The 12,874-nt window shown below is 39.1% G+C and overlaps 2 protein-coding genes across 7 annotated transcripts in view; both read right to left on the bottom strand.

Annotated features, from left to right (window-relative positions):
* The window catches only part of zfyve9a (zinc finger, FYVE domain containing 9a), a 33,446-nt gene extending 27,826 nt beyond the window's left edge, over positions 1–5,620 (bottom strand). For 4 of the 5 annotated variants that reach the window (XM_046052781.1, XM_046052780.1, XM_046052782.1 and 1 more), the window contains exon 1: positions 5,412–5,620. The gene's annotated coding sequence lies outside the window, so the exon portion shown is untranslated. The remainder of the gene's footprint in view (positions 1–5,411) is intronic. The other variant, XM_046052778.1, reaches the window with a different exon arrangement.
* A 1,858-nt stretch (positions 5,621–7,478) lies between these two features.
* LOC123972994 (transcription factor BTF3 homolog 4-like) lies at positions 7,479–12,553 on the bottom strand. Of its 2 annotated transcripts, none has more exons than XM_046052811.1 (6): positions 12,440–12,553; positions 11,869–11,928; positions 10,455–10,568; positions 9,605–9,806; positions 8,315–8,374; positions 7,479–7,951 (listed from the first exon to the last, which is right to left on the bottom strand). In XM_046052811.1, the coding sequence occupies exons 2-6, from the start codon at positions 11,920–11,922 to the stop codon at positions 7,905–7,907; spliced, it is 477 nt and encodes a 158-aa protein (XP_045908767.1). In that variant the 5' UTR covers positions 11,923–11,928; positions 12,440–12,553; the 3' UTR covers positions 7,479–7,904. The 2 variants fall into 2 exon arrangements, with proteins under 2 accessions (XP_045908767.1, XP_045908768.1); XM_046052812.1 differs by having other exon boundaries at positions 12,337–12,476.
* Between the last annotated feature and the right edge of the window lie 321 nt (positions 12,554–12,874).

The following is a 12,874-nucleotide window of genomic DNA, read 5'->3' as shown; positions in this document are numbered from 1 at the left end:
CGTTATTTTCTGAGGTCCACTTCCTGCATGAGGACCGTGTTTCCAATTACACACATAAAAATAAACCCTGTATTCTTCCGCATTTTGGCATCAGGCCTTTTTCACAGCATACATTATGTCACAGCAAGAAAATGACATGAATGAATGAAAATGAAATAAGAGCATTTAAGTGCCCCATAACAAGGATTCTAGTAGTGTAACATGCTGTCTCTAGGGCTGGGTATCGTTCAAAGATTTTCAATATCGATACCTCGACTTCGATACCAGTTCCTGGACGATACTTTTTTCGATACCAATTTTATTCTCAACAAACAGAGAACCATTGTTGTTCGTATAAAGTAACTTAATTATCACATTATTATCATTAATAGTTTATTTTAATAATTGTTCCTTTGAAAAAATGCTACTGCCAAGACATATTTTCATTGTAACATAGGTCTATATTGTCTTTTTGTTGTTTTTATTCCTCTCTTTAGGTTTTATAATGTCATTTCATTGTTTATTAATTATATATTTTTTAATTGTTTTTTAATGTGAATTTGTGCTCTGGCAACATTGCAACCTAAACATTCATGGCAATAGGCCTGAAAGAAAGAGAGAGAAATCTCTCATCTCATGGAAACAAGTTTCTGCCACTACATATCAAAGTTTCCTCCTCACTAGAGGAAGAGGTGGCCATGCAACATCTATCACAATAGAAAGTAAACTCAGCCGCACGTGTCTTTAATCCACTGCAGCAAAGTCGCAGACATCATCCCAAGGATCGGTACGTGATGTCACCGTCACACGGAAGCGCTTCCGCCGGCTGCACATACAGGTCCGTGTGTGGCGGTGGCGTCACTTACTGATCCTTCACAAATACTTGTGTAACACTAAATGTGGCGTGTGTGGAAGCTACCGCGCTACTCGGTCAATAAAAGAGCTTTGATTTGATTTGATTTGATTCAGAAAACAGCGTCGCTGCCACCAAGCTACTGAGAAATGTAGGTAAACTAGTAACGGTGCTACTTGTAGCGACGCTACTAACCAAAACATGGGCATGTAGGGCGCTGAGACGATGACTGCACCGGCTCTGTCTTGTTGCAGCAAAGACGGAGCAACTTTCTGCTCTAAAGTCTATTCCATGTATAGTCAAGTCTTCACAAATATTACATCTTGCGCTGTTGCATCAAGCCACACTTTTGATTTTCTCCACTTGTTTTACATCCACGAGCCACGCCTCTGTGCGTAACCGGCGTGAACTCGTGTTTACATCACCACAGCCAATTACAATCACTTTTAGATGTGGGCACATCAAGAATGCTGCATGCTTATTGGCTCTTTGGCGTTAACAAGAACCTTTAGGTATCGAACTTTGGTACCGAAAGACAAGGCATTTTTTGATACTCCATGGTATTGAAGCAATTCGGTCGGTGCCTAAAAACTCGATACCCAGCCCTAACTGTCTCACTGGCATGGCCCACTTAAATATCCCAACATTAATGTTATCAATTCCACATGTGCTTTTCTTGCTGTGAAAAATTAATATATCTGTCCATAAATTTAAAAAGGCAACTAAACATTTGGGCCTATATGTATAAAGACATCCAAGAGTAAAAGTTCTGTCTCAAATACTGCTAAATTCAGAGAGTGATATAACATTTCTTCTTCAAATTAACAACACATTTCCTCCATAAATTTTCCTAAGTATCCTTATGACATATAGAGAAGTGCACACACTTACTGGCAAAGAAATTATGTTTAGGAAATACATAAAGTCATAAACTCCAACAATATGAAGAAGGCATCAAGTTCCTTGACACTGTGAATATAATCAAATACAGAAATTCTTCCTAATGTACCTATAAGTTAACCTATACCTAATAAAAGTCCAATAATTATAACAATGGCAAATTATAAAAACACTGCCAGTCTCTCTCAAAACTTAGGCATCCCTTCATCTTGAGGATCTCAAAACCACAAATTTATTCAATACAAACACATTTGAGACAAAATAATCTCAACTCAAGGTCCACTTACTAGCTTTTTCTTCACTTCCAATCATATGTCAGTCTTAATCAGCAAATGGAAACTGCATCATGTCCTAACACCTGAACAAGACCATTTAATGTGGCTAAAAGGTCAGAAAAAGCAAGAAAGTGAACCCTAAGCAGCAACTGTTTTGTCTCACACACACACAGTCAGGAATGAACTTTCATGCTTCCAACTGAACATCTAACTTTCTTACACATATTTAAGATTGTTATTTACTGTATTTAAATAATATCTAAACATACTGGTAATTAGTATTACAGGCAAATACATCTTATCATAGGCTTATTTCTTGCATGCTTCAATATACTGAAGCATATGAGGAGGAGGCTTTCAAAGGGATTAAACATGACAAGCTGTGCATTAAACCATGATGAATGGTGTGATGCAGCCCTGACGCATAACCCTTGAAGGCCTGCTATTGGCTGATTTTGCGCATCAGGGAGAGTGTCTGAGTAGACGTGGCTGTAAGCCTTATTTTGCAACACTTGGGAATTAGGATTTTAGTGTCTTGATTGAAAGCAGCCCCACTAACTGTTTCACTTGTTAATCAAAGCTTATGACTCTTTAAGATTTTCACAAATTTTATAATTACTGGCCCCTAACTTCACCAAGCGGGATATGAAGGAGGCCGGTAGTATCTGCTAACAGCTGGAGAGCTTTGAAAAGGTACATTTAAATAGAGTTGAAACGTTTTGTTGATAAATTAATACATAATCTGCAGCTATTTTGATAATCAATGAATTGTTTCAGTCATGTCACCTTCATAAATGTGTGGATTTGCTCAGCAAAAGAAAAGCAGCAAATCCACACACAGACACACACACACACGAACGATCATAAACAAAGTATATTTAATTTTTTCACTAAATCTGTAACATTTAGTTGATTTATTGATTAGTCGATCAACAGAAACTTAATATGCAAATATTGATCCATTACTTTTCAAGGGAAAAGGTCAAGTTTTCTCTGGTTTCAACTTCTTACATGTTTAACAAACAGACAAATTGAAGACATCTTCAAAATTTAACATGTTATAAACTAAACGATAAATCAATTTGAGAAAATAATCTTCAGATTAATCGATAATGAAAACATTTGTTAGTTGCAATCCTGTTTTGGACTTTTGGTCAATAAAACAAGCAACTTGACTATATTCCCTTGGGCTCTGGGAAATTATAATGGGAATATTTTACTACTTTCTGACATTTCATGAAAAAAAAAAAAAAAAAAAAAAAAAGCAATAAGGAAAATAATAAGTTACATTTAAAAGTGCTGCATGATTCACTGGGGGTTTTGGATTAGGAGAAAACGGTTATCTTTTTGAAAGTGATAATGACTGTGCACAGAAAAAACATAAGTTTCTTTACTGCCCCCCCCCACCCAGTGCTCCAAACTTCCCAGGACTCCAAACTTCCCAGGACTCCATACTCACATCCTGAAAAATAGCGTTTTTAGATCTGTAACCAACACTGCTGTGCTCCAGACGCCATCTACTTCAGGGTGAACACAGGAAACCTCAAATAATCACTTCCTCTCTTTAAGAATAGATTGACATCACTTTCTAACAACATAATCGCATGACTGAGTGACACATAACTGTGTAATGTTTAACGCCCTGACTGGGAGTTGTCCTACCTCCTCCAGTAAGTTTTTATTTTTATTATTGTAATTCCCTGCGAGAGACTTAAGAAATAAAAGCAAAAACATGTAAAATAACATGCCACAGGTTTGCTCCAAAAAGGTCACACTCCCTCAAAAACATCAGGAGAAAAAAAAAATAATAGTAATAATTTCATTGACAAGGTAAATCTGTTGAGACTTGAAGAAGGTAAAGAAGAGAGTAGCCGTCCTCCAGTTACAAAGAGCTGCTTTGCTTCACAGCAAGTGTCAAAAGCTATTATGAGCTTCTTTTCTCCCGTATGTTTTGATCTACATTTAACCACCACAAGACAGAAAAAAACCTGCAAAAGGAGACAGGCTGCTGGGCTGCCATCAGGGAGAGACTAATACTTTCTGAAAGCATATAGTAACCTACATCTGGGAAGTCTCTGCACATGAGAGCTCGTCTTTGCGTGGGAGCCTGTTGGATCGGCCTACCCAATCAACCTCCCTGGGTTTTAATACCACCTGAAGATGTAGTGAGATATCGTATTCCCCTGCTACAGGTAAAAACCCTGATCAAATGTCCAGTGTATGTTTCAAATCCAGCATGGACAGTCAGTCATACCAGGCTGGAGTCATGCCAAGTCAGACCAGAGAATAAAATGATGGGTGTTATAAAGTCTAACTAAGTCTAAGGGGACATAGTTTGATATCATCTGATCTGGCTTTCTCATCAGTGACAAATTCATTTTTAAATTCCTCACTTGTGATGACTATTCAAGGTGGCATTTGGATGGGAGCTCTTCATAAAATCCACCTCCAGAGGCCAAACGATGAGGTAAACCCAAAAGACATGTCATCTACAAAGCTCCCCAAACCAACTCTCAAGAGCACATAGATGACCATTAGCTTGGATTATGCAACCATAACTGGCACTATGGCTGTTGCCTGATGCCTACAGGCCAAACACTGCCTCAGATGGCAAATACTACTGACAGATAGACTTGCGTAAACACATGGAAAACTACTCTGTGTTATTAAATGCAGTGAGGTTAAAAGGGAACAGCTGCAAAATCACAGCAGTTGAGGTTTGTTTGCACCGGAACTTGAGATAGTTGTATTAGCTGGGCTGCTAGCTGAATTTAACGTCCACAGCGAATCCGCTCAAAGGCCACGACTAAGTTTCCAAAACAGTTATCACCAAGTCGATTTAACAAGATGATAAAAAAAAAAAAATTACAATTCAGAGGACAAATAACGCCACTGTATGGCAGCATGCTGTCTCAGGGGAATGAAGTAGCTAGCTAGTATTTTCTCCAACGGTTCAGCGGTTAGTCGTGCGTCTAGTAACGGCAGCGACTCGCTGCTCTGACGGACACTCACACCGTCGCTGACTCGGTGGTCTTTGTGGCGAACGACCAGTTTCAAGTTAACGGTTTTAAATTCATTTAAAAAGCTTTCCCTCTCAGGTTAACCCAGTCCCTTTCTTATAGTCACTGACATTATTTGCCCACCGCCGCACTGCTAGTGTTTATCGTGAGTGTTTAGCTAGGGAGAACGTTAACGTGTTGTGCAGTTGACGTAACATAGTGATACCGTAACACCACCTTCTCGTCATTCCTTAACCGCTGAGCTAACTAAACAGACCGTAAAACACCACAACACCCTCCACACTGACTTAGGCTTAGTTAACACTTGCCGTTGCAATGGCGGGTTGTAACGTTAGAGCAACAACAGACCTGTGAAATGTCATGAAAACAAATCCAGTTACTCACCGGAGGAATCCTCATCTTTACGTAGAGTCCCGCGGAGCCCCTCCATTAGTATCCGTCATACCTAATCGCCTTTCAAAGCTATTTTTGAGTATCCTCGTGCAGACTCTCCGCTCCCTGCTCAACTCAAACAGCGCAAGTCTGAAAGTACAGCCTGTAGTCTACCGTAAATGTGCGACAGCGCTCAAGGATCCCTCCCCCAAGGTTTAATATTGGGGAAAAAAAAGGAGAAACGTCAAGACAGCCAGAATGGAAATCTGTTACTTCCGGTTATGCATTTCAAAATAAACTTCCTTTCCACCTGTTCTATAAAGTCTATGGTAGCGACACCAGTGATTCTCAAAGTGGGGTCGTTAAGAGGGGGTTCCAGGAGGTCCCCAGCAAAAAGGGGAATAGTTTATTTTCACAATTATTTCATCCATAGGTAACAAAAAGACTGAATGCATCATCATTTTAGTCATAGTTTTTCTTAAATCTGTGTTTAAGACATGAACATTCAAGATACATTTGTGACGTAAGAACTCATGGTTTAGAAGCCAGTTGTGGTCCACTATGCAACTTACACATGTGGACTGAGGTTCCAGGCCTCTAGAGCAACCAGGGGTTAAGTGTCTTGCCAGACTCAGATCTCCCACACCAAAGGTGTCTTGTCCACTGTCCCATCGCCACGCATACATTACAAATTATTATTAAAAGCAGTATTTTAAATGTCTTAAAACATGTACTTAAAGTATAAAAAAAATACTAATTATTCAACAGAATTGCCCCTCTCAGCATTATAGTGTATACTTCATTATTGGATTGTTATTACTGGTATATCAATGTGTAAGGAGCATTTTAATGTTGTAGCTTTTCCTCTAACATGTAGTAAGTTAAATAAAGGTACAAAGTAGTATACAACTGAAGTACAAGTACCTCAAAATTGTTCAGAATTTTCAAGCAGAGTACTAGAATAAATGTAGCTTACACATTCCAATACCATTTGACAAATCATCCCAGTAAAAATTGATTCACTGGTCCTTTACACAAATAATCTCAATATTGTTTTAATCAAAAAGTTTTTAGGAGCTCTTATTTTTAAGACGACAGCATATAGTTTCCGGTTTGGATGCAGCTGTCACCGTCCATCTTGACGCAGCAGTAAAACGCTTTGGCTCCATGCACCTCTGCACTGTGGTCCCGCCGCAGCAGCAGCAGCAGGGACATTTTGGCTTAAGCGGTACTGAAGGTGGTGTGGTGAGCCCCGGGGCGGGTCCGCAGCTCCGTCCAGCTCAGGGCACGACAGACTCCTGCCGAAATGGCACATTCATCCCCGGTAACCTTGTCAGACCTCAACTGCGGCGCAGAGAATGACAGCTGCAGCGCATTGATCAGCACGATGCAGCAGAGGAGCGTCAGAAGTGATCAATGAAACGGGATGTGACAGCGTTGGCGGTGATGTAGTGATGTGCACGACCCACCCAAACGCTGTTAACCCCTCCTGATTTACTACACCCAATCATAGTTGCCAATACTATTATTTTTATTATAGATTGAACTACTTTGTAAAATAGAAAAAAAGTAACCCTCGATGTTACTTGAACCCAAGGTAATTAATAAAGTAACTTATTTTCTGTGACCAATAGTCAGTATTTGACAGCTGTAGTTAATAGTTACCTTGCAGATTAGTGCATGTTACTTAAAAATGGCAATACATTTAAAATAAAATATAATCCTTAAAATAAGCCCCCTTGACAAGATCCATTAAAATAATAAAATATAAATAATAACACTAGTAGGGGCCACTTTTATTGTAATGGACAATGTAAGTATTTATTGTTCTGTTGCTATTTTTACTTCTGAATCTTCTTCCATCACTGCTGATTGATGTTATGCTTGATTTCATTCAATCAGCACTAGCGCAAATTCTCATAGCAACATAAACAGTTAGCAAATTTATCAAACCGATACAAAATTTAAATGGCTGAGGAAAATACAATACTGTTGACTTTCTGTTTCGCCATTAGCTGGCAGTGAGTTGACAAAACAAATCTGGGGAGTAATAAAACACAAAAAGATCAATAGAGAAGATTCAATAGCCCAAAAATGTTTTATTAAATTTATAAATCACCACTCGATTGTAAAGTGAATTGTTCGCTCACTTAAATTGTAATTTAATAAACAATCTCTTAAATACTAGCCACGTTTAACCATGTAGAAAGCTTATCTCCAAAGTAGTTTGAGTCCTTTGGGTGCTGAGAGTCGTACAGATTCTCGTTTCTTCGGCGTGTCCACAATTTCGCAGCCTACTGAAATCAAGACTTATGTTATCTGCATGTTGCTGTTGTGCTGTCGTGGCAGGCTAAACCAAAGGTGGTTCACATCTCCGGAGAAGATACGCTGCACCTTTAACAACCGTTTCCCCACAAGAGGAAATGCCCTTTGTGAGTCCGTAAGAGGTAAAAAATAAAACGGTTAATGGAGGGAGAAAAAAATAAAATAAAAAATTAGGATTCATCAGTTTGCTTCGTTCTTTGAGGCTTCATCAAAGTTCTCCACAAGTTCTGGAAGACAGAAAACAAAGTACATCAGGTGACTTGTGATATTATTGTCAAAAAACATCTTTATTTCTAACATTCTGCAGCTGAAGAGTTGATACAAACCATTTCAAAATAGGCGTCTTTGGACCATTTTGTCCGCATCCTTGTTTTCAAATTATTTATATCAACTCTTTAGTTGGAGAATGCCTTATTTTCTTAACTCACAAAATAGTAACGCAATCGCAAGTAAACGTAGTATTTTGCAAACAAACCCTTTTATAATCTACAAAGGTGACGTTTAACAGGAGAAGCAGCACCAAGTTTTACCATAAGCCAAAAAAGCATGATGAACAACACGTCAATGTCAACAACTATCTACAAATGTACCTGGTACGTCGTCGTCCTCTTCTTCTGCAATTTCCTCCTTGACTGCTTTCATGTCCATTGCTACAAAATATATAACGGGAAAAAATAAATATACGGTGAATCAGAAGTTGAGCTGATAATTGGGAAAAGTAAATTCTGTGAGAATAAATACATATTTATGTTAACAAGTCCCATCGTTTCCCCCCGAATTCCCAGACTCAATATCTTGTTTTGCAAAAACTCTGAGGACACCAGGCCACTGAAATAAACACTTTTGCACAAAAATTAAATAAATAGTGCTGCTCAGAAAAGTAAAAATACAACATCTACAATTCCATGACACCAGGCCAAACTCAATACCCTTGTGAAGAGACTGTTTTGACAGGTGCAGCTCTTGTTTGCACATGTCTACTAGCAGAACTGGTTGAATACTTTGCTCATCAGCCTTCACTGTGCAACTGTCTGCAATATCACATAATTGGCGCTGTTGCCGTGTAGAAAAGCTGCACCCATTTCCCATGTACAAACTTAATCGTCTAGCTTCTCAGACTGTGCAAGATATCTGCACCTTTATTAATAATCAGTCTCTAAATGCCCACACTTTGCCTGCTGCAGTTTTTTGCCCTTTCCTCACAATGCTTGTTGTTCTCTTCAGTTTCTGTCGCTGCTATAACCAGTTTCTCTGGGTCACACGTACAGATTTAACCTGCTCTGGTTCTCCAGTGATTCTAAACAAACACACGGCTGCACAAAGCTGTCACACAAATCTACCTAAGGACACTGGTATGTTAAAGGCAGCATTTTCAACTGTGTTTCTGTTTTAGGCAAGTTCAACCACGACCTGCGGCTGTGGCTCAGGAGGTAGAGCGGGTTGGCCGTTAATCGGAAGGTCGGCGGTTCAATCCCTGGCTCCCCCTGGTTGCGTGTCGAAGTGTCCTTGGGCAAGATACTGAATTCCGCCAGTGTATGAGTGAGTGTGAATGTTAGTTTCTGTTTGAGCACTTAGGCTCAGTGTATGAATGTGTGTGACTGGTGAATGCAGATGTAGTGTAAAAGCGCTTTGAGTGGTCGAAAAGACTAGAAAGGCGCTATACAAGTACGGAGCATTTACATTTACATTTAATGACCACGTGATTAACATTTCAGCACCTGAACTCTTACTACATCATCTGTCCTGCTCATCTAACAATTCATTAAAAAGTTGATGACTTTGCTGACCCCACTCAGCTTCTACGAAAATCCCTGATATTACACGACCACAGAGAACTCCGACGTTGCGACTGTGAGTGTTGACGCGTGCGTGTGACTCACATTGCCGCGGGAACTGCTCGGCCAGCTTGCGCAGGCTGGTGAGGCTGTCGGCTCCCAGCTGGCTCAGGATGCCCGGCAGCATCTCTGTCAGCTGCTTGGTCTCAGCGTGGCCCGTGATGGCGAAGGTGTTGGCAGACAGAGACGCCTGCACTTTGGGGTTGTTGAAGTGGATCACCGTCCCATCATCTTTTATCATATTCACCTGAAGGGGGAAAAAAAAACTAGCCAATCAAAACCTGACACAAGACTGTGTACCATCAAGGCATTATTACGTCTGTAGTACTTTGTTTTAATGCCTAAATTATTTTTGGTGTCAACTGAAAAATTGAAGTGTAAAAAAACAACTGTGCATCAATTATAACAGCACAAAAGTATAAAATATATATTTTATACTTATAGCCCAAAATCTTCATTTGCCTCAAAGGAGATATAACACCCTCTATCGCTATGGATAAAAGAAAAAAAACTTAGACCTTAAATTAGATCTTATTTGCAGTGATTATCTTAACAATTTCATTCATTTACTGTAAAATATAAAATGTAAATTCAGCCACAACCTGAATGAAGGAGACAACGTTCAATTTGTGCATCAGGTTAGTGATTAATCCTTAAGTTTTAACCCCATTTTTGTGCTTTGATTTATCTGAAACACTTTGTGGGAGCTTGTTGGATAAAAGCACTCTAAAAATAAACTAGATGTTTTTGATTGGAGAACATGTTGGTAAGGCTCGCCCTGTCATTAATCTTTTCTGATCGGAACTCTCAAAAAAAGACGACCCAAAAAAAAAGAACAACAGAAAGGCGACAGCTACAGTACGACGCTGACATTAGTTTGCCTTTGATAGCTCACCTCTTCGATCCCTGCAATGTTGTTCACTGCCAGTTTCTTCAGTGAGCCCTGGAGTTTCTTGTCATCAGCTGTTGCCGTTTTGTGAACAACCTTTTTCTTCCTGCGGGCCGTTCCCTGAGGAGAGAATAGGTGTGGACGCCAAGAAAGGATTAGATAACTGAATCGACCAAAATGTCAAATACAGTTTAATACCACTTAACGTCAGACTTAAACGTACAAGGGACCATTTTCCCATTATAAACTTGGACACATTATTTACTAATCTCTAGATAACAGCAGTTTCAAATTCAAGACTGGAATGTGCAATACTACAAATGACCTGTTATTGTACTATAAAAGAGCAGCTTTTTACATTCTGTTTAGTGTTTTTAAATTGTACTTTTACCAAAACAGGGCTTTTACTAAAGGGGTACAAATACAGTACATTTGCCTACTTACTAATCCTGTCAATAAGTTGAAAGGACAGAGGAAAGGAGGATGATTGCATTAAAAAACAGTGAAGGAAGCACTACTTGGATCTGACTATGATGATTAGTAAGCTAAATACTGTCCACAAGAAAGGGAACAGATTCCTCAAAAGTCCAAGCCACAGTGCTTTGTACAAGAAAGCTTTTATTATTGTGGGTACATGACTAGAAATAAGAAGTTAAAAGGGACTTGGAAAACTCTATGGTAATTTGCAGCAAATAAACTGATCTGGCTTTTAACCTTATATTAGATACTTTATTTTTGCCATTTCCATTCCCCCCCACTAGTTTGAACAAGCTTCAGAAGTCCTAAAAGTCAATCCCATCTCCCACCTCCATATTTTTTTTAAATAAAAAAACGAGGTCTTTGTTTTTACTTAACTGGGGATTTTACTACTCAAGTACTGACTTCAACAAAGATCTAGACAATTATAATAAATTATGTTTGACAAATGCCCAGGATCAAAAACTCTAAACTGAGAAGTAACTCTTTGTGAGTACAAGTAGCTGACGGTGTGTGTGGGATCTTCTTGTTACTTCTGGTAGAATATGAATAAAGTAAATGTATTTTGTATTTGTCAGTGTGGGAAATCGCACAAGGCGCTGTCTGTAGACTGTTTATAAAAAGGCCCCGTCACAGCAAAAATAAGAAATAACGCCACCTAGTGTGAGGCTGGAGACCTCTCAATACATCTGAACAAAGCCCTAGAGGCCCCAGATGAAGGGGCTAATGCTCTCTCCCATAAAGGGAATGCTGAGGTCAGGAGGAAAGACCTAGCAGATGCTGAATACTATCACTCTCCTTAAAATTAACAACTGAACCAACGACAGGACACAACTGAAAGCCTTGATTGCGATTTCAACACTGAATATTTGACATGTGTCAACATTACTACGCTAACAAAGTAAAAGATTTAATAGTATATCCAAAAAACAGTAGTGGTTACCTTTCCACCTATCCGGACTTGTGCCTGAAGTTTAGCAAGCTTTTCTTGATTCATAGTGTTCTGTTTTAAAATAAAACAACAACTTCAACATTATGTTATTCTCATAGTTTTCACAGGTCAGAAAACAACAAGCAGTTTAAGGGAGAAAATGTGATAACTTGGGGAAATACAGAGGACACAGAACAAGTTAACGTTAGGCAATCAGAGCTACAATAATCCTCATTTCCACACATTAACGTTAGCACTGAGCTAGCACACGGCTAACAGATTAACTGACAGTGATACTGAAGCCATACTGACGACATTGACCAACATAAATTAAATAGGATAAAGAAAAGTATTTAGACTGAGCCACTTTTTTAAAATGACATTTTTGTCTAACGTAACTGTGGCTAGTTAGCGGTTGCTAACCAGATGGCTAATTTAGCTAATATTAGCATAACGGCTGAAGAAACAAGATAAACGTACTGGCTTTTTGTTCCTCGCAAGGCAAACAACTAACGTCAACTTCAAATCAAATGATAAAACAAATCGGCTCCAATGTTAACCACAAAATGAGGTGATTTTTTACCTTTGACAAGGAATTAACTAACAGTCCGCTGAACTGTTCTCGCTACTAATGAGGCTGAAGACGTGCAGCTTAAAGCAGCGTCAAGCAGCAGCAATAAAAAAAATACTTCCTATTAACGTTTTCACAATAAAAGTGCCCTGACTCACACAACAGGACACTTTTGATTTTATCAGGGAACACATCAATGGTAAAGGAGAAAAGATATAACGTGTAATATATTTAGGTTGGATTTAATACGTGAAATACCTGAATGTGTTTATTATAGAAATATTTTTGTGGCTTTTAAAATTTGTTTCGCGCAACTTTCCGGTCTTTTCCTGGCATTTCGTTGTCTAACTTGACCAGCCGAGGCCGCAGGCAAGAGCACGCGGTTTTGTGGATGTGACGTCACGTAAAATGGGGGCGGGGGGTAACTGCCACACATGCGCGCGCGCA

This window comes from Micropterus dolomieu, linkage group LG06, assembly GCF_021292245.1.
Source record: "Micropterus dolomieu isolate WLL.071019.BEF.003 ecotype Adirondacks linkage group LG06, ASM2129224v1, whole genome shotgun sequence".
Classification (NCBI taxonomy): domain Eukaryota; kingdom Metazoa; phylum Chordata; class Actinopteri; order Centrarchiformes; family Centrarchidae; genus Micropterus; species Micropterus dolomieu.
Note: the sequence above shows the minus strand (reverse complement) of the source record. Positions and strands in the feature narration are given on the sequence as shown.

What these genes read in the sequence shown, in the direction of transcription:
- LOC123972994 (XM_046052811.1), bottom strand. Translation starts at nt 11,922, where the DNA reads ATGAATCAAGAAAAGCTTGCTAAACTTCAGGCACAAGTCCGGATAGGT. An exon ending in AAGTCCGGATAGGTGGAAAG is followed by an intron (nt 10,569 to 11,868) that starts GTAACCACTACT and finishes TTCTCTCCTCAG; the next exon opens with GGAACGGCCCGCAGGAAGAA. An exon ending in AGAGGACGACGACGTACCAG is followed by an intron (nt 7,952 to 8,314) that starts GTACATTTGTAG and finishes TCTGTCTTCCAG; the next exon opens with AACTTGTGGAGAACTTTGAT.